The 18,535-nt window shown below is 40.3% G+C and overlaps 2 protein-coding genes across 9 annotated transcripts; one reads left to right on the top strand and one right to left on the bottom strand.

The window, feature by feature from the left end:
- Positions 1-268: 268 nt before the first annotated feature.
- On the bottom strand, positions 269-9,355 carry 5PtaseI (inositol polyphosphate-5-phosphatase A). The gene is made up of 12 exons (XM_034323292.2): positions 9,213-9,355; positions 8,300-8,341; positions 8,123-8,223; positions 7,435-7,522; positions 7,289-7,352; positions 6,986-7,206; positions 6,774-6,914; positions 6,540-6,701; positions 6,254-6,439; positions 6,103-6,168; positions 3,819-5,331; positions 269-1,496 (listed from the first exon to the last, which is right to left on the bottom strand). The coding sequence occupies exons 1-12, from the start codon at positions 9,273-9,275 to the stop codon at positions 1,318-1,320; spliced, it is 2,826 nt and encodes a 941-aa protein (XP_034179183.2). The 5' UTR covers positions 9,276-9,355; the 3' UTR covers positions 269-1,317.
- Positions 8,379-18,426, top strand: Scgalpha (sarcoglycan alpha). 8 transcript variants are annotated; one of them, XM_076690895.1, is made up of 12 exons: positions 9,570-9,695; positions 10,949-10,996; positions 11,075-11,212; positions 11,753-11,892; positions 11,955-12,130; positions 12,407-12,508; positions 15,502-15,691; positions 15,770-16,017; positions 17,494-17,565; positions 17,852-17,995; positions 18,137-18,205; positions 18,284-18,426. In XM_076690895.1, exons 3-12 carry the CDS (start codon positions 11,089-11,091, stop codon positions 18,306-18,308), a joined length of 1,290 nt encoding a protein of 429 aa, XP_076547010.1. In that variant the 5' UTR covers positions 9,570-9,695; positions 10,949-10,996; positions 11,075-11,088; the 3' UTR covers positions 18,309-18,426. The 8 variants fall into 8 exon arrangements, with proteins under 8 accessions (XP_076547008.1, XP_034179195.1, XP_076547006.1 ...); XM_034323304.2 differs by lacking the exons at positions 9,570-9,695; positions 10,949-10,996 and adding an exon at positions 8,386-9,110; XM_076690891.1 differs by lacking the exons at positions 9,570-9,695; positions 10,949-10,996 and adding an exon at positions 8,387-9,083.
- Positions 18,427-18,535: the final 109 nt, after the last annotated feature.

The raw sequence follows: 18,535 nt of genomic DNA on the forward strand, positions 1-18,535 counted from the left end.
ATTTAGTCCAATTGGATCGGATTAAGATACTATCGTGGATCGAGTGCTTCGAATGAATTGCGTCAGAGATTGCCAACTTTTTTTCTTAGAGCGTCAAAAATAATACGCTTATATATCTAGAAAACAGAGCAGCGATAAAAAAAAGGAAGAAACGAGACGACAATATTTTGGTACGTACTAATAGGAAAACGTGTGCACGTGTTTTCGAAGTTGCAACGATATTATTACGTACTCTTTTCTTATTTTAATACGCAATCGTTTCTTTGCAGTTTCGCATGTGATTCTTATTAATCTTTTGCAGTGAAATTCTATTAAAATCGAATCGCAAAAGGTTAAATCGAATCCGCTTTTTTGGCAGCAATCGTAGCGCAATTCTCTTCTACTTGGATGTCACGATTTCTAACAGTAAAGATCGACGAAGCGAGGTATGTATGTACCACGGTAATATCACATCGAACGATCTTCTATTGAAAACGCTTCTCCCGTGTGGAATCTTTGCTCGTATGATCTTAAAAATCGTTGCAAGACCACAAGTCATTGCGGGAAAAACTGGTTCGAAAAAACGCATCACAGGAACATCGAGACATTGAAAAAATAACATACGATAATTGCTCGCGTGATTGTATCGACAGATACGCTTCGTTACATCACGTGACTACTAACGCGTTCACGTTTAAAACGGCATCAACCTGTTGCTTCTCCTACTGACAATGATATTTCGTTAACGCTTTCAAAAACATGAAACATTTCACGATAAGACTTAAAACATCCCTTATTTCATATTTTAGGACGTATTTGAATCATTGAATCGCTAATAGTGTAACGAATTTCGCGTAAATATACCCGAATCAAGCGGGATCATTTTGCGGATGCGCGCGCAGGTTTCGTGGATGCGCGCGCAATATCATTCACCGCGCGCAGTCGACTTCGGTCCGCTGTAGGGGAAGGATGTGTTATCGTTCGTCACGCGAACTAACCTCGTTATCATAAGTGTTTACGTTCGTTCGCATAAATTCATCAAACCGTTTTATAATACGCAACACGAACACGTGTAGACATATTCAGAGATCAGTTTACCAATAATTATTGTGATTATTCGGCCAATTGTAATTGATAGGTTAGAATCGACGATCGATCATTTGATTACCGGTATACTTCGAAATTGACGCGGCGAGATCTGCGCGGACAACGATCATTGGTTGATGCGTCGCGAAACCGTTAAACTACCCATAATGCATTGCAGCATGGAAGCTCGTGAAGTGCTTTTCGACGCGGTTTTATCCGCGATTGATGTTCGTTTAAACGGTCGATCCGATATCAAACAGTTGTTTCGCGAAAAACCTTAACCGAAGAATCCGCGTGTTTAATGTGTATATATCTTGTGATCGTCGTTGCGCTGTCATAATTGTTGTTGCTGTGGTTGTTGTTGTTGTTGAAGATCTCACGGCTGGTTAAACTGGACATCGTACCCGATTCGGACTCCTGATTCATCGTGTCTGCAGTCAGGAATCAATCATTGACTACCCATTATGGAATCGTATATAGCAGAGCAGATTAAGGTCTGTATTATTTTCTTTTATTGCATGCCTATCAGTTTATGCAAATATTTCCGAATATCCACGCTTAGAAATATAAGAAAATTGCAGTCATCAATGTGAAATGTATCCATCGTAAAATTATCTAGTTCTAGATTAAGATTATTTTTATAATTACAGAATAATTTTCCTCATTTATTTAAATCTGCTCTACTGTAAAACAATGTACGTTCAAAAATGCGAAACTGAGAATGCACTGTCGTGCAACGTGCAGATAACGATACATATACAATTAAACACTGAGTTTACAAAAAAAACGTACATTTACAAAAATAAAAAAAGATTAGTAGTCGGGCGGGAAAACAATTGTGCTATGCTAATAAGGATATAAATAAAAGAAAAAGCAATGTTCGGTTGTATTAAAAATAAATTTATATTTACAAACGGCAAAAAAAATAATAACTAAATAATTGTCTTACGATTCGTAAGCATAGTAGGATCAGAATCGAATGCACGATAAATCGATTGCTCGAATCTCCGTGATTATTACATTCAGATTCAAAGATCTGAAGTTTGCCTAATAAAATAAAAGTTACAAGCTATACTTTGCTAACAATAAGTACCTACGAACGCAACGTTTCGAACTTGGGGAAGGAAACAGGTAACTTAACCTTACTTTTAACTGTTTCTCGTATTGCGTGTAACTTTTTTGGCAAGATTCGAACGTATACGTTCATTCATACGCGAACTACTCTATGTTAAACGATATTTTGACTAAGATTTACGTCCACGTTCCGAGAAGATACGATTAACCGTCTACTGAAATTTTGTCGAGACGCTACAAATGAATATCTTCTTTATTGTCCACGATCTAGCGTGTTAATCGAATAAGTAGGGAAAGCTTTCGTTCGAGCATCGACGATCGAACATCGAAACGTAAAGCGATATAGAACATAGCATTAATTCCTTAGGTAACTATAATTCGCTAATATAAGTTAATATCTTTCTTTTTATCGCTAAAATCAAACTAACTTTGGCAGTCGGGGTCCAAACGCGTCGGACTACTTGCGCGCATTTAATGTGCGCATGCGCATAACATTGCGCGCGCGGATTTTTTAAACATACTACGATAGGACAGTACAATTTGGCAAGGATACGATGCATACACTTTCGATACCAATTAGACGTTACGAATGAACATTTTTTGGACGAAATTGAAGTTACAACATAGCTGATTTATATCTATTCTAATCGTAAATATATTGCTAACTACTTAACGAATTAATGAGCGAGTAGGATCGAGCATTTGTGAATAAGCGAAAGTATGAAGGTGTTAGTAAGAGAAATGAGAGAGTTTCGAAAAGCCCAATTTCGTTCAAAAAATTTATCCACGTCGTAACTCCTGCTGGTAAATACAAAAATGGATGGAATTCTCGCGATAAATGAGAATTAAAAAACAAACGCGAGGAAATCGTATAAAATCGAATCGTTCGATCCGTCATTTGAAATTAAGATTTGATTGCAATCTGTATAATGAAATAATTAAAAACGACTACGAGGTAACAATTTACTCGAGCAGACACGACTCGATTCTTAATAATTAAAAAATCGCGAAAGGTGTCGGGATAAAATAAGAATAAAACGCGATCTACCGTAACTTTCCGCGACTCGATTATGTACAGTGTGGTAACGCTATTTTTTAATACATCGTAGGTATTGTTCGTTAACTAAACGATGACAGTCATCCGGTTGCTTCGAATTCATCAACTCAACGCAATGTAACACGTCGCTATATAACAACGATATATACTGCTTATTCAACTGCGCATCTAGAATATGAAAATATACATAATTTACCGTTCACAACATCCATGTTAAACAAAACGAAATTCACGCGACACGAGAATATTAGGATGTATCGTGCACATGCAGGAAACAATTGGAAAGTCTCATAACATGCGATACGACGTAGAATTAATTAGGGTGCTACTCGGCTGAGCATAAGCGGGGTCGTAAAGGGTTTTAAGTGACTATAGAAGTACCGCTTTCTCCTAACGATTCATTAGTTTGATGCATACGAGATGACGGATTTTCTGGGTTTAATAAAAGTAAAGCACCACTAGCTTTGTTTTTTCTAACAATTTTCCTTGAACATTTCGTGTGCATCAACCTAATTCGAACGTGACACGCGTGTATGACTATGGAAAATAAATAAGGAACATCAGTGCATTAAGATCTACGCGTCCTTTCACGACACTATGCAACAACATTTTTGGCATCTGCTTTTCTTCTCCGCGATATTATGCTTACACCTTTCCGACACTTGATACGCTTTCAATTTCAATTTCACGTTTCCTGTACTATCACCGATATCCTGGCTTTGTATAGAATTACTTCTCGTTATCTGTTGCGTGATTACCGTTTCGTTTTTATTGTCACATCTTAAAATTTCAACTTCGTTCGTTCTAAGCCCTCCCCCCACGTTCTGCTCTGTTTTCATACCTTTCGTATCTCTTTCCGATAGCTTGTCCGCTTCGTTATCCCCGGAATGAACTTCGATCTGTTCCGTTCGCGCGTATTTTAATACTTGAGAAGTCTGATCGTTCGCAGGATCTTCCGTAATTACTTTTCTATCTTTAATACTAGATTCATCATCATTCTGTACGTGGGCGCACAGATTTCTGCTGTTATTCTCTTCCAATGTATCTATGATTTCGTTGAAACGCTGTTCCTTCGCTTCGAGCATATTATCTTCGTCTATTTTACTCCCCACTCGATAAACATTTGTACCAACCATCATCGGATAAGCATTCTTATCTTGACTCGTTAGAAGTTCGCTTATGTCACGTAGATATACGTTCTCGTCGATCGCGATCTTTGTGTTCGAACTCAGTCTGTTGCTCCTCTCGTGAATTTTCTTCTCGCACGTTTCGTCCGACTTTTCCGAGCTGAAAGCTTCTCCGCTTAAACTCTTCGTTTGACCGTCCGAGTATACGCTCAATTTATTATCCGAGTAATTGCTGTACTTATCCTCGTGTAAGTACACAGAACTCTCGTTCGATTCTAAATTACTTGCGTTTATGATCGATATCCTGGGTATGATCAAGTCGGACGATAAACCTTCGACACCGTTCGGCGACGACGAACCACCTAGGGATGCTCGATTAACGAACTCCCCGAAGGAATGGTATCCTTGCTGTCCTTTACCTTGAACCCATGCCTCGGTCAACAGATGAGACCTTTGCCAGGACACGTCGCTGTTACATCTGTTCGTTCTGACCGTCCATTGTTCTTCGGTGTTTGGCCAAGAGTGCAAACAACGATCGCTAGGACTTCGTTTGATGTCCGTTGCTTCTTGGTCGATCGTATCCGTCTCTTGCTTCTTATTTCGCACGATCAGCTCCAATTTTGATTTCAACAGAGCGGGCGACACAGCTCGGTCGAGACGTCTCATCGAGTTCGACGGATTCACCGATTGTAACGTGGACGAATTGTTGATATTCTCTATGTCTACGTCCGGAAGATCAACCGAGGCTGTCATAATAGCATTCGGACTAGGACTGTCCATGCTATCCGGGGTGTAAGGATCATGCTTGATAGGTGCTGCGTGCAACAGATTAGTCGAACGGTCCATGTAATTGAGCCGTCCGCTAACGCAACTACTGTAATCAGGCAACATGGACAACAATTCCACGTAATTGTCTGGCACTCGAAAGCAGAACTCAGGCGCACTCGGCAAGCTGCAGCAATTTATCATACCTTCGTCCAAGGTGAGACTAGCCCTCAAGTAGACTGGCTGGAAACGGGAAAAAATGGACGATCCTTATGTATTATCGTGCATCTCTATGAAGAAATAGAGGGACATTCCTCATATGGTAAGGCTCTATAAAAAGTCTAACTAACATTAACGTGATTCAGGACGATGATACAGTGACGATTGTACGTTTGGTACGGTTAACGTAAGGCTAATATGGTACTGAACGTTTGTATATAGTATTCAGATACGATTATCATGAAAGTTCTTATTTTTCTTTTTTATGGGTTTTCAATCGTAATTTCATATCGGTAGAATATTCTTAGTGTAAAATTGATGAATTTTTTACGATAAATGTATCAAAGAAGCGACAAAGTGCACACCTGCGGTGATAAAATAAAATATATTTAATCACTTTCGATGATAATAATAGCAGAAAGCTAATTGGAATCATGGTATCGAAAATCAGTAAAAAGGTGAATTTGGAGTTATAATACTACATTGAACCAGCTACATCAAACAAGCCTTTATGTATAATAGTTAGAAAGAAGATAATGGAATACTAAGAGAAATATAGGATAGATGGGAAAACCAAGATAAGAACAGGCAGACAGTTCATAGATAGGTACCTTAGTGCTTAGAGAGTCATTCGAAACTCCAGAAAAACAGGCTGCACCATAATAATTAGAAAAATGAATCATCAGAATAAGAACTAAGAAGAGTGTAAATATATGTACCCAGCATAATAAGTAAAACGAGTCAGTACCTCTTTGTTCTGTTAGAACAAAAATAAAAAAAATTAAATTGTCTCACCTTGTGATCACCCATACAAGTTGTTGGTCCTATTATTCCGTACTCTACAGCGTCTGGTGATGATATCTGAAAGAGAGAAAGAAACGATTTACTTACAATGACTTGTTCCAGAAAATGTTGTTGACAATAACAATTTAATAATGATTCATACATCTTCGACTAGTAGTTTAGCTGTAGTACTCAGTAGAACACGATCGCACCAAGCTGGTACTCTGGTTTGCATGTAATTCGAACCTTCATTGATATCCTCCTCGAAGGGATAACTGGGCACAAATTTAATTGGAAATTCATATAATCTTCCGTCAAAGTCTTCCAGCTCTCTGTCATATTCACGTAGCTATATAAATATCGGTAATTTCATTATGGTCTTCCTAATTGTTAATGCAGTATTGTAAGTAACATTGTACAGTTTGATATTTAAACGATCAACTACCTACCCATTGTCCACTGTTTTGCATAAAAACATTTTGATGCTCGTGATGAGAGAATTCTTTCTTTCCTAACGTTAATATGAGATCATCTTCTTTATTGTGAAATTGCAATTTCGAGATGCTTCCTTTGTTTGACAACTTTCTTTCTTGAGTATCTTCTGTAAGTTTCTATTAAAAAGAGAAAATTTTTGTTTAATTTCTTTCTATCTATACGAGAATAGTATAGTTTCTTATACGTACTTTAATTACGCTAGCTGTGTCTGTTCTAAAGTTAAAGTCTCCAAATAAAAAGTATGGTACATTTGGATATTTATCATTATGAAACCTATCTAACGTATGCTCGAGCGCTCTTCTACGCGTTTTACTGTATACAGATGGAAACTGAAAATAAACAATCGGGATAAATTAAGCGACAACGAGCCGCTTATCGTTGAACGGTTACGTTTACTTACTGTTTCCATAGCAATGAAATTACTGGCATCATGAAATAAGTGTATATTTATGAGATCAAAAACAGTTCCGCTAATACTCCATCGTGTTCTTAGAAATCCTTTTCTAGACCATTTACATTCTGGAAAAAATTCTTGAGGAAACTTTGCTTTTTCTTTGGTTGTAACTGCCTCGATATTACCAGAATGAACCTCTTTTCCATTTACTGGTATAAAAGTACATTCTGAAATCATAGCATGATAATTACATTCAGTTATATAAATTTACATATAGATTGTTAATTATAAAATATATGTACGCTATACCTTTAAAGTCCCATAGTAAAACCTCTTTCAAAGATTCATGCACAAAGTAAAAATTTCCAAGTGCCTGAAAAAGAGAGATATCGTTCTGTATCTGTGTTGGCAATCAATATATAGATAAAATATGCGTATAATTTTTATATACATACTGTAAAATGTTCAGCGGATGAATAGTCTTCATCTAAGAATACTCTAATTTTGTCAAACAGCCTTAATTCCTCTGATGACATTAGTAACCTGTAAGAAATATTATTAGATGCAATTAAGCCTTATAAGGATAAAGATCCTGAACTTTTCATAGCTCAAAGATAGACTATATTTTCAAACACTTTTTTTTACAGTGTTCCCCCATGAACATCATTCAATAAACTCATCTTTTGAAGTGGCTCACTCAACTGTAGAGCCACGCGTGATCATCTATTTTTATCCCTTTCTGCCACTTATGCGTTAAATCATATTCAATATGCGGTCAGAGAAACCTATTTGTCTTAGTATAGTTTTAAAAAGGTTCATGCTTAACTGCTACTATGTATTGTTCCATAAAAATATCATTTGTGGAACTGGTAATTGATTTCAGATTAATTCCATTCAATGAGTATAGAAATAAGGTTTACATAAATATGTCTACTAAAGATCTGTGCTCATCATTCTATTAATTCAGTTAGATTCCTTTACTAGAGGAAACCTTTCATAAGAAGCTTTGCTCTAACAAGATTTACCTAGGAATCTTGTTCACCTTTAGTCCAATATAGCTACTATGTACAGAGCGTGCAATCCACAAAACTTACATAGATAAAAGGAAGAATATTTGAAAAAAAAAATACAATGCTAAATTACCTAACAAAGTCTTCCACGTGTCTCATACTTTGCTCATAATTTTTTCCACCTACTTCTTGGCAGTGTAGTGCAATAAACTTTGGATCCAACCTCAGTATAGTCTGTAAAGAATTCTCGGTGAGTGTAAATACTCGCTGTATTTACGCAGTGACAATGCATCTTATCGGTGATACTTACAGATAAAAATTCTTCCGTCCAAATTTTCAACATCACACTAGGCTGTAAAAAGGAGAGGATTTTATAATTTTCATCAATATTTTAGCTCGCGTAGACGAATAGTCTGTTTATCGTTCGTCGATAAAGTACCGCGAAAGAATTAACCCTCGGTAAATTACCCTGTGTAATGTATCAGAGATCCGTTTTCTCTTGGTATTTTACGATCTCCTTAGTTTTGCTCAATTTCTACGTAAAACTAGGCCGTAAAAAGGAGACGATTTTATAATTTTCATCGATATTTTATCTCGCGTAAACGAATAGTCTGTTTATCGTTCGTCGATAAAGTACCGCGAAAGAAGTAATTCTCGGTAAATTACCGTGTGTAATATATTTGGAGATCCGTTTTCCTTAATTTTGCTCAATTTCTACGTAAAAGGATTCGCATTAACTTCGTATTAATTGATTTAATAAGGGAGACGTAATTCTGTTCCCTATCTAAATCGACGCGATCCGATAACGAACCAGCAATTATGGAAAATCCTCGATAGACGTAACGCACGGTTTCTGGTTCGCGCGTTAACATTACAACTGCATTGTATTTAGTATTTACGCGTAAGTTCGAGCGACGCATTGGAGGTTCGACGACGAGGAAAAGGAGAGGAAAAAAGTTGAATGAAGAAAGAAGAATTAAAGAAGAGAGGCAGAGGATGTTACAAGTTGACATTATTACAACATTGCACGTACGAAAGACGCGCCAAACAAGAGTCAGCGAAGCGAAACGAAAGAGGAAGAAGGAAGGAAATAAGTAGGTCGTGTCGCGTCGCGTACGAAGGTAAAAATCGTCGTCGAGTCTCGATCGATCCTTCAGGGTCGTGGTCGATAATCTAAAGAAAGGAGAAAGAGATAAACGTATAAAAATTTGTCTGGTACGTACCTCCTCGAAAATACTGCCAACGTTTGCGGTAACCAGCAACACCGGAACGCTGTTACCCGCCATTTCTTCAATGTGTCAGTGAAGGGAAAGTTTTGAAAGAGGCTGGTCGAGTCTCTCGGGGCGAAAGAACGAACGGTCGTCCGTTAACAGGAAGACAGGTATCGGTCCCACGACGGCGTAGAAGAGGTAGAGGGTCGGTGCAGATAGACTGTCACCAGTAATCGAGTCGAGCACACTGGGAGTGCGTCGAGTGCCGCGAGACCGAGCTTTTCCCGTGGACGAGCACTGGTAACCAGATTCGTGGAGGAAGTCACCCCCGGCCAGGAAACGTCCGCGTGTCCGGAACAATCAACCCCTGTGCCGAGGAGTGGCCGCGGTTTTGCGCCGTCCACCGGTCGCATCAAACCTCGCACTGCAAATACACATTATTAATCGAATAACGCGAGCCTCGTTCGCGCACCAGAGAGAAAAGTTGTGTGTGCGGTAAATATATCCCTCTATCGGCCAGACCGAAACCACGCCTACTGCAGACGTCAATAGGCAGTGCCGTGCACGTAGGAAACGTAAATGGTCGAGAGAGTAGACGCCGGGCCCCGCGACGCTCCGCGGGCGCCTCCGCTTGCGCTCGCGTGATTCCTCTCGGCTTTCCCATTTCTCTCTCTCAATCTCTTTATCCCCGTATCTGGATGAAATTATGACTCTGCCTATGGAAAAACCAACTCTCCTACTCCTTTTCCTTCGCCGAAAGCTCGGCTATTTTGATTTTCGATCGCGACCAATGGAAAGCTTTCGAGAGTTCACGAAATCTGAACTCTGCGAACCTAGTCGAGTTTGCATTTCAATTCATCGTATTCTTCGACGTGTTCGGTGTGTTTTCTTCCTGGAAACGCGTAAGCGGTTATCAGAAACCGCTGAAAGCGTCGCGATAACGAACAGAACGGAAGTTTAGTTCAGATAAAAGGGTACGCTGCGCGCGCACGGTGCCGCACGCGTCGATGAAAATCCGAAAGAAATTAGAGTTACGCTACGCGCGCGCTTTCTTTCGAAATGCACGGACCTTCGTCCGTGACCAACGGACGAATAACAGGCCGCCCTTGAGATTTTATCTCGCCTAGAAGATAAGATTCTCGAGAATACTGAAACAGCGTCGAGCGTATCGCTCGTACGCTCCTGGGAACGGTTGTCGGAAGCGATGTTCCAGCTGCGCATGAGAAGGGCGAAACGCACGCGCTCTTATGCTCCGTTTACTCTTACACCTTATTTTACTCTCCTTTGTTTGATTTTTCTCCGTTTTTTTGGCAAGCTCGAATGTACAGTTGGACGATAGGTGGGCGGTAGAGACGAGCCGCGATAGTGAACGAAACGTGCGCGTTCGACGCCACCGCACGCGTTTCGTTAATTAGTAACAGGTATCGCATCAATTATCTCGCCGACTACCACGCTCGATTCGCGTCTGTCGACCCGTGGAAAGGTTTTCGTCCTGGCGTTGCACTTGCGTCGCTCCAACCTGTCCAGAGTGCATTTTCACCGCTAAAAGTATCGTTGCCTCGGCCAGTTTACGTTTCGTAAGCCGATACACCGCGAGTGTGCTGCGTCTGGCGATTCCTCGAGTATACAGAGTATCGTGTCGACGGAACCAGGTTCTATTTTCATCGCGAGCCTTCCTCGTGTTCCCTCGACCGATTACCGGCGACAATTTCGAAAAAATCAACGCTGCTTTCTTTTTTTTTCACCAGGAAAGATCGATGAAACGAGTTCGATCGAGTTTTTAACACTTTCCATTTGTACGTCGATGACGTATATACCCGTCACAGGTGTAGCGAAAGGGTTAATAACACCTAGGGTTTGTTGATACTTTTCAGGTACGACAAAGAGCATGCTCTCGGGCGTAATAACATTGTCGTTGGCGGTGGCGGCCTTCGCGAGCGCCGAGAGCATCCTAATGACCGAGGTGTTCGTCATTCCAATCAGGCCAGAGACTTTCGACTGGAGGGAAGACGGTAAGGAGGAAGTGTACACGGTTATAATTGCTGGTATACCGATCGATGACCGATTTCCATCGCGTTTGTATTACTAATTAGCATAGAGGAAATAACGTAGTAGCGAAGAAACGCGTAATCGAAAATCCCATGGTTAATGATCTAGAATATCTTGTTCTTGTTTCGAACAGTTAGCAAAGTAATCGACAATTCTACGATGATCGAAGTATCCATCTTCCATATCTCTGGTCGCCCGGTTAACTCGGTTCACCGGCTGAAATTTAAAGCGTGTCTCCGCGCGTCATTCGCGCCGCGTTTCGAATATCAATTAACGAACATAGTCGAGCAACGAATGTTTCGCGTCGACCTCACAGCTGATTGACGTTCTCGCGTGTATCGGTACTCTCCGACGCTGGACGTCATCGGAGGCGTCCGGAAGCGCCGAGCCCGCAACGCTCTTTACGATTTCTCGTTAACCTCGAGTGATCGCCAAATATCTTCGAAATCCTTCGAAATCATCTATTCTCTAATACCATATTCGGAATCTCTCTCTTTGTTCAGGACGATACGATCAGTTTTCCTATCAGCCCTCGTTACTGAACGCGCCCGATCTTCCCTCATGGATTCATTACACGTACAGCAAGCGAGATCACCATGGCTTTCTGTACGGCGTCGCGCCAAGGAATCAGAAATACTTCCAGGTAAATTGTCGCAAACGCCTGCTTTCCTGGCCCTACGTTAACGTATCAATTCGATGTTTCAGCTGGAGATCGTAGGCCTGAACAAACACACCTACGAAACCAGGTACAAGGTCCTGGACATGAAGGTGCTCGAAAAGGAGAACCTGACCAAGTACGAGGTCCATCTGAAGATCGATAATCTGAACGTGGAGGACATGTTCAACCGCAATAGAACCGAGCAACTTCTCGATATATTTAGGTACGTCGATGGGACTCAAGGAAAAATGTATATCCTTGAAATATTCGATACACGACGATGCGTTAAACGATGGAAAATAAGAAAGGGTGACGAAGACTTTGAGACTGCTCGTGATACGAACCGCTAATACGTTGATGATTGAGTCCTTAATTAATCTTGTGTACGCTGGTGACGGTCAACGCGTTAAAGAAATCAACTCTAGCGCGCCTTTTAATTGGACATAAACGAAACGGTTAAATGTTTGTACGTCTTCTTTTTTTTTTCTCTCTATTACAGAAAGAAATTATGGAAAGACGCGACGGATTTATACGCAACGTTCCTAGCATCAGCAGTCGAGCTGGGTGCTCGTCTGCCGTTGAAACCGAGCGAAGGCGAAGGGTGAGTTCTGCGATTTCTATAAAATAGAAGAAGCTGTGAGATCGTACGAGGCAATATGCGGGCAAGAAATTCGGCTTGAACGGAAGAGAAAAAACGTTGCAGAGGTTCCGTTAACGTATCGCCGATTATGTTAATCGAGCGGACTCAATGAGATTCAGCGTGCTCGCTTCGATATCGCTGACGTATTAATCGTCTGATCAACGGAAAACAACGTTGTGACGCGCGTCCCACGCTTTTTCGAAATCGATAATCGCCGCTTTCTATGCGCGACGTTAAACGGCAGCATCATCCCGTGGATAAATCTTTGTTATTCCGCTGGAGAACGTTCTCTCTTCTAGCAGAGCAAAGTTGCTGAGAATAGAAGACGTTGTAAAATTGTACGCGATTAAAAATGATTAGGATCTTTTAATTGTTTATACCTCAATGTAATTCGAGAGGAGCCGGCGCACAGCAGGGGGTAGATTTACATAGTAGATTCGTGTATAATAAATCCAACTCACCGAGGCTGCGATACGAAGAAATCAAACGTATCCTCTGCAAACAGAACCCAATAACGATTCCCTTGAACACGTTATGCGTCACTATAAATCGGCTGGCACGATTTTCGCGTCAAATCGGAGTCATTTCATGCACTATCGCTCGTTCACGGTTCACGGATGAGTAACGGTGTCATTACTCAAGTCGAGGCAGGCGTAAAACAAACATTTATTTCTTGCCAAATGATTCGTTCGTTCGGTATCGTCCCATGCTCGTCACGATTGTCGTTTCACCGTCGTTCTAACATTTTTTCCCTTCATCTTTATTACGAGAACATCCGTCTACGAGTGTCGCAACGTTTCCAAATTGCTGGTAGAACAATGAATTTTCACGTAACGCATTATGAAACACTGTAACCGTTCGAGAAATCTTTTTCCTCCTGAGCAGGTGGTAGTGAAAAGAATACCGATCCTTTTCGCTCTAACTAAAAATACTCGTCTTTGTTTCACTCAAAAGTAGAAGGCGAGAAAACGGCGTAGATTAGTCGCGCGAGCTTAATGTTGTCGTATAAGCTGTATGTACATACGCATAAATGGTCCGGTTAACGTAAGTGCGACATTGTCAGCGCACTCGTACGCGTTGTAAACGACTGAACGACTTCCGGCTTGGCCTCTGCTGTTGCTCCGGTCTATGTATGTATCTCGTGCCATGCCGGTCTGCTCTTAACATTTAAACGTCACCCGCTTTTACACAACACTCTGCGCTTTGGTGAAAGTTTTTCGCTTCGTATCGTTCTATGAAGATTTATGTTAATTAGGATGGATCTTCCTCTATTATCAAACGCTTTCGTAAATTTACCTGCCTTAGCCCTCGCACAGGAATCGAGATCTACAGTGGGTGATCATATTATTATGAACAGTTCGAAATTACCACTTATTTGAAGTTTGATCGGGAATGGAATTGAAGATACACTTAAAATGGTATCTCTTTTTATTGCAGATACTTACTGTTTTATTTTTATTATTATTATACTGCTATATTTTACAACTTTTATCATTTAAAACACATATAATATTAATATTTGGTCACGCCGCCCTTGGCATCTATAATTGCGTAAATACGACTCGACATGCTCGTGATGCCATACGAATATAATTTTGTCAATCAGTTGTTGCTTGTTAGTTATTGTCTCTGATGCAATGCGACGCTTTAATAATTCCCATAAATTTTCTATTGGGTTTATATCTGGTGAGTTTCCAGGCCACGGTAAAACTTGAATCTTTTTATCAGTTAGGTAGGCTGTTACGGTTTTTGCTAGAAAGGGTATATTTCACTTTTATGGAATACATAATACCATCTGTTCATAATAATTTGATCACCCACTGTATATGGTACAAGGAAAAAACATCAAAATTTCACATGTACGAGCGTAGAATTTTCGAGGAAACGAAACAGGATGATGACTCGAGTTATCCAAGTAACAGTCCGAGACTTCTCCAATTCAATGTATCTTCGGCTTGTTGACACGTCATTGATTCCACGTTATTGAGGAATGAATCGATAGATTATAATTGTCTTACTCTCTAATTACCGAGAAACACACTCCGACTTTGGATTCTGGTGTATCATCAGGAGTGCACGATCGCACGTTCGCCGTTTCCTTAGGAAGATAGATCGTTCGAGTAGCTGGAAAAATGATTGGGAAGACGATCATCCCTTTGAACGGTCGATCGAAGTAGCATCCGTGACGAAACGTTGACGATTAACCGAAGAAACGTGTCGGCTGCTAATTACCGTGAAAAACGGTAGCAGGATGCTTCGAGACTTTGGCCGATCTCGGTCAATGGAAATCACGTATACTACGCACGGGACTCTCCCCAACTTTCGAGCAAGATAACGGGAAATAATGCACGAGTTGGAAAACGATGACGTAGTTTCTGAAGCTCGGGTAGGACGTGTCGTGGTTCACGTACGCGCTGATCGAAGCAACGCGTGGCTGCGGAGAAAGAAAACGCATTGCGGCTTTAAATTCGAGTTCACCTTCTGCGCGCAACTGTGCGATGACTTCCTGCTGAACGATTGATAGTGGCTTTCCTCTTCGTTTCTTATCGAGAACCGTTAGATATCTCGGAAGCTCCGCTATTAAACGACTGATGGGGATTTTTTTGTGACTTTTTAACTAGATTATCAATTCTGACCATTCTTTGCAAGCCGATCACAGTGGTCACTGTGAGTGTTTATATAGAATAAAATCAGAGATCGGTGGCGTCCTTGAGGAATGGTCACAGAAACCTCTACGAGCTTTGAATTCGTGTTCCGTAAATTAAAACTCGAGTTTTCTACTTTTAATTGCTATATTGCGTCTCAACTCGCTCCGCTCCAGTATGTCAGCCACGAAGCGGATGGCGGCATAGTTATTATTTATGATATCTCGCAGCTAAAGTATTTTCGAGCGTCTAGACTACTCGAACAGCTAACGTACCCTATATTGTATTTTTCTTTGTTTTTCGGTGCAGGGTCGTTATAAGGCTAGGCAGTTCGATGCCATTTTCACAAGAATTGAACGAACTACAGGAAGAGGTGAAACCTCTATGGAAATTACCATTCTGTCCACGGGACTTCAAACGCACCAGTGTGGAGAGACTGTTCAGGGAAGCTGGATTTGCCTTGGACTGGTGTTCCTTTAGATTAGTAATTAGGAAGGAAGTAAGTCTTTAACGATTCTTTGGATGTTCAACTTGACAAGTGTTCATTGTCGCAAGGTTTCCCGGTTGTTTTTCGCAGGTCGAGCAAGAGCAACAAAGCTTGCAGCATGAGAGCGCAAGACGTGGACAGAGTATGAACGTGGTAGGTTTATCAGCCTCTGGAATTTCGGAGCACACGGAGTGGCGTTGGGCCAGGTCGACGAAGGCTAGCGTTCCCACGAGAAGCTACTTCAACGAAATCGTCACCACGATCTTTGTGCCCACTATACTTCTTCTCGTGTTGGCTGCTTTGCTCAGCACTGTGCTGTGCCTCAATCACGAGAAAATGTAAGTGGTACCAGGGCTTCGGATTCATTCTTTTTAGAATTCATTGTTTTTGGAGAGCGATTTTTCCACTGCTTCTCGAGACGAGTCGGACGATGATCCAGTGGTACTCGCAGTGTACGGTGCTGCTTCAGGATCAGAAACGGTGGATTAGAGAAAGGTTGTAGCGGAATATTTGTCATTCTACACGAACCACGTGCTCGAGAAACGAATTCCAACGCTGTATAGCTGTACAAGCAAACCGAGGCCAAGTGGTAGGGGCGCTAAGAGTAGATAGAGGGGGCTACTACTACGAGTTGCTTTCATTCATAAAACGGCTACGATATCTGGTCAAGCGGCGAGGCAGCGTACGGTACGATCGAAAATACGATTACGAAGTAATCGTACATATTCTCGATAAGAGTACGTTCGATACGGTTCTAAACACTCGAGTCGAGTGAATAGAATTACATAGTCCGATAGAAATCGTTGGGAGAAAAAGGAAAGTCTTAGCGAAGAATAGTTTTTCACGAATATCTCGAAAACTAAAGCTTTCCGTTAATTATGCATACTGAAAAAGATGTTCAGAATCATGCCCCCGACAATATATTAAAGGATCATTGAAATCATTCTATGTTGAGATTAGAAACTTCCCGTTTCTTTGCAATAAATGGATCGGAATGAAAAAATGCAAAATGTTTTTTTAACGGGACCAATCGGAAGACATACATCGGCGAACAAAGCCAGAAAAAAAGTATACTGATCGAATTGAGTATCCTCCTCCTTTTCGAAGTCGGATAATAATTTGATTATTTCAAATATTATAGGAATAAGTGTCTTCCAACGAGTATGCATAGGATTATTACGCGTCGAGTAATAATTAAAGAGTCACTTAACGAACTAATCGAAGTTTCTTTTCAACTAATTGTTAAATCGTTCCCAACATATGTAAGCGTAAATACTTTACCGTATTATATGCAATTTAGCGATTCGATTCGTTATCACTTTAAGTGCCACTTGCCATTAAGTGTTATCGTTGAGGAACGTAAAAAGTTTCCTGCAAATACTTAGGGAAGAAGATATTTATAGTCTGACGTACCATTGAAATTGATGATTTTAAAAACCGATCCGTCACGAGTTTTTATAAAAAAGAAAAAGCAATCTTTTTTAGTGATAGAATACGCGGATGTTTGTACGATTGGTATGATAAACACAATCTACGTAAGCGAGCGTAACGAAGTTTATAAACAGAAATAAATAAGCGATTTTTCCTTGGTACGAGCATACACGTGTATGTCAGTCGGTGGTATAAATAGAAAGAGGTTCAGTACTTCGCGGTGCCGATTAATGTACACTTCACTTATCGTTGAGGTATACCAATGGCGCGTATACAACCAGTATCCTCGTCTATATTGCTAATAAAATTCTCTAATTGTCATTATTAAACGGTACTTGAATCGTACACAAGGAAGCGATATGATTCATGTTTTTTCTTCGTAGGAACGATCCCGAATCCGAAGATTATTTCAACGAATTGTTTAACGTTTTTCTCGCCAGAAACCAAGTAGCCAGGTATTACGCGATACAAAGAAACGTTTCTTTATGCTAATTATTTTGATCATCCTTTACTAATTCGCACGAGATCGTGTTTGAAACCCAAACTTACAATAATTTATTAATTTTTATGCCAACGAGTTTAACTAGTTTCCTATTTTACATACAGGATATTGGTACTTTAGAACATGATGAACCAACTGTATGAATATCGAATCACAATGGAATACAGAGTTTTTCTAATGGTTTAAAAACAATTAATTTATCAAGTTCTAATTTTAAAATTGAACGACCTTGTTCACAGGGAAAAGAGAGAGATCTCGTCAGGGGAAGGAGTTAGCAACAACAACATACAAATGGTACAGTATGCTACCATCGAAAGGGGTACTTTGAAGTCACTCTCTGCTCAGCCTTCCAGTCCCAACGATTCTCTATTACGAAGTCCTAGGTACTTATCATCGTTTATCTAATTTGTATAATAACGTATCTAACGTATCTTTGATTGATTCTCTATTACGAAGTCCTAGGTACTTTTCATCGTTTATCTAATTTGTATAATAACGTATCTAACGTATCTTTGATCTTCTAGGATATCCAATGAACGTTGTAATCCGTATATTCGACCAAATCCACCGCCATACACAGGACCACCTAATCTGTAGGTTCCACGATACGTTTTACCTTTGTATCTCATAATTACATTTTAGTAAAAGAAAGAAAATTCTTTTTTTTTTAGCATTGGCATTCGAGCTGATTTCTGACTACACGAGGAGCCAGCAAAAACGTGGTTTTGCTGAGTGAATAAGCTTTAATATTACAAGCTTTACCGGATAAATCGCAAAATCATCGAAACTGGCTCCATTATTTGAAAAACAATTGCCGACAGTAGATAAGTATTTAGTGGTTGGTAGAAATGAACTATTTCTAATCTTATGTAAATTGCATAAAGAGAGCTGATTTTCAATCTCGCAAATAGATCTCATGAATA

This window comes from Osmia lignaria, chromosome 11 (genome assembly GCF_051020975.1).
Source record: "Osmia lignaria lignaria isolate PbOS001 chromosome 11, iyOsmLign1, whole genome shotgun sequence".
NCBI classification, from domain to species: Eukaryota; Metazoa; Arthropoda; class Insecta; order Hymenoptera; family Megachilidae; genus Osmia; species Osmia lignaria.

Excerpts from the sequence above, each read along its gene's own strand:
- Scgalpha (XM_034323304.2), top strand. The coding sequence starts at position 8,951 with ATGAAGAAAGAAGAATTAAAGAAGAGAGGCAGAGGATGTTACAAGTTG. Across the intron at positions 11,213-11,752 it reads TTTCGACTGGAGGGAAGACG|GACGATACGATCAGTTTTCC; the intron begins GTAAGGAGGAAG and ends CTCTTTGTTCAG. Across the intron at positions 17,996-18,136 it reads TCTCTATTACGAAGTCCTAG|GATATCCAATGAACGTTGTA; the intron begins GTACTTATCATC and ends TTGATCTTCTAG.
- 5PtaseI (XM_034323292.2), bottom strand. The coding sequence starts at position 9,275 with ATGGCGGGTAACAGCGTTCCGGTGTTGCTGGTTACCGCAAACGTTGGC. Across the intron at positions 7,353-7,434 it reads CATCCGCTGAACATTTTACA|GCACTTGGAAATTTTTACTT; the intron begins GTATGTATATAA and ends TCTCTTTTTCAG. Across the intron at positions 6,915-6,985 it reads ATTTCATTGCTATGGAAACA|TTTCCATCTGTATACAGTAA; the intron begins GTAAGTAAACGT and ends GTTTATTTTCAG.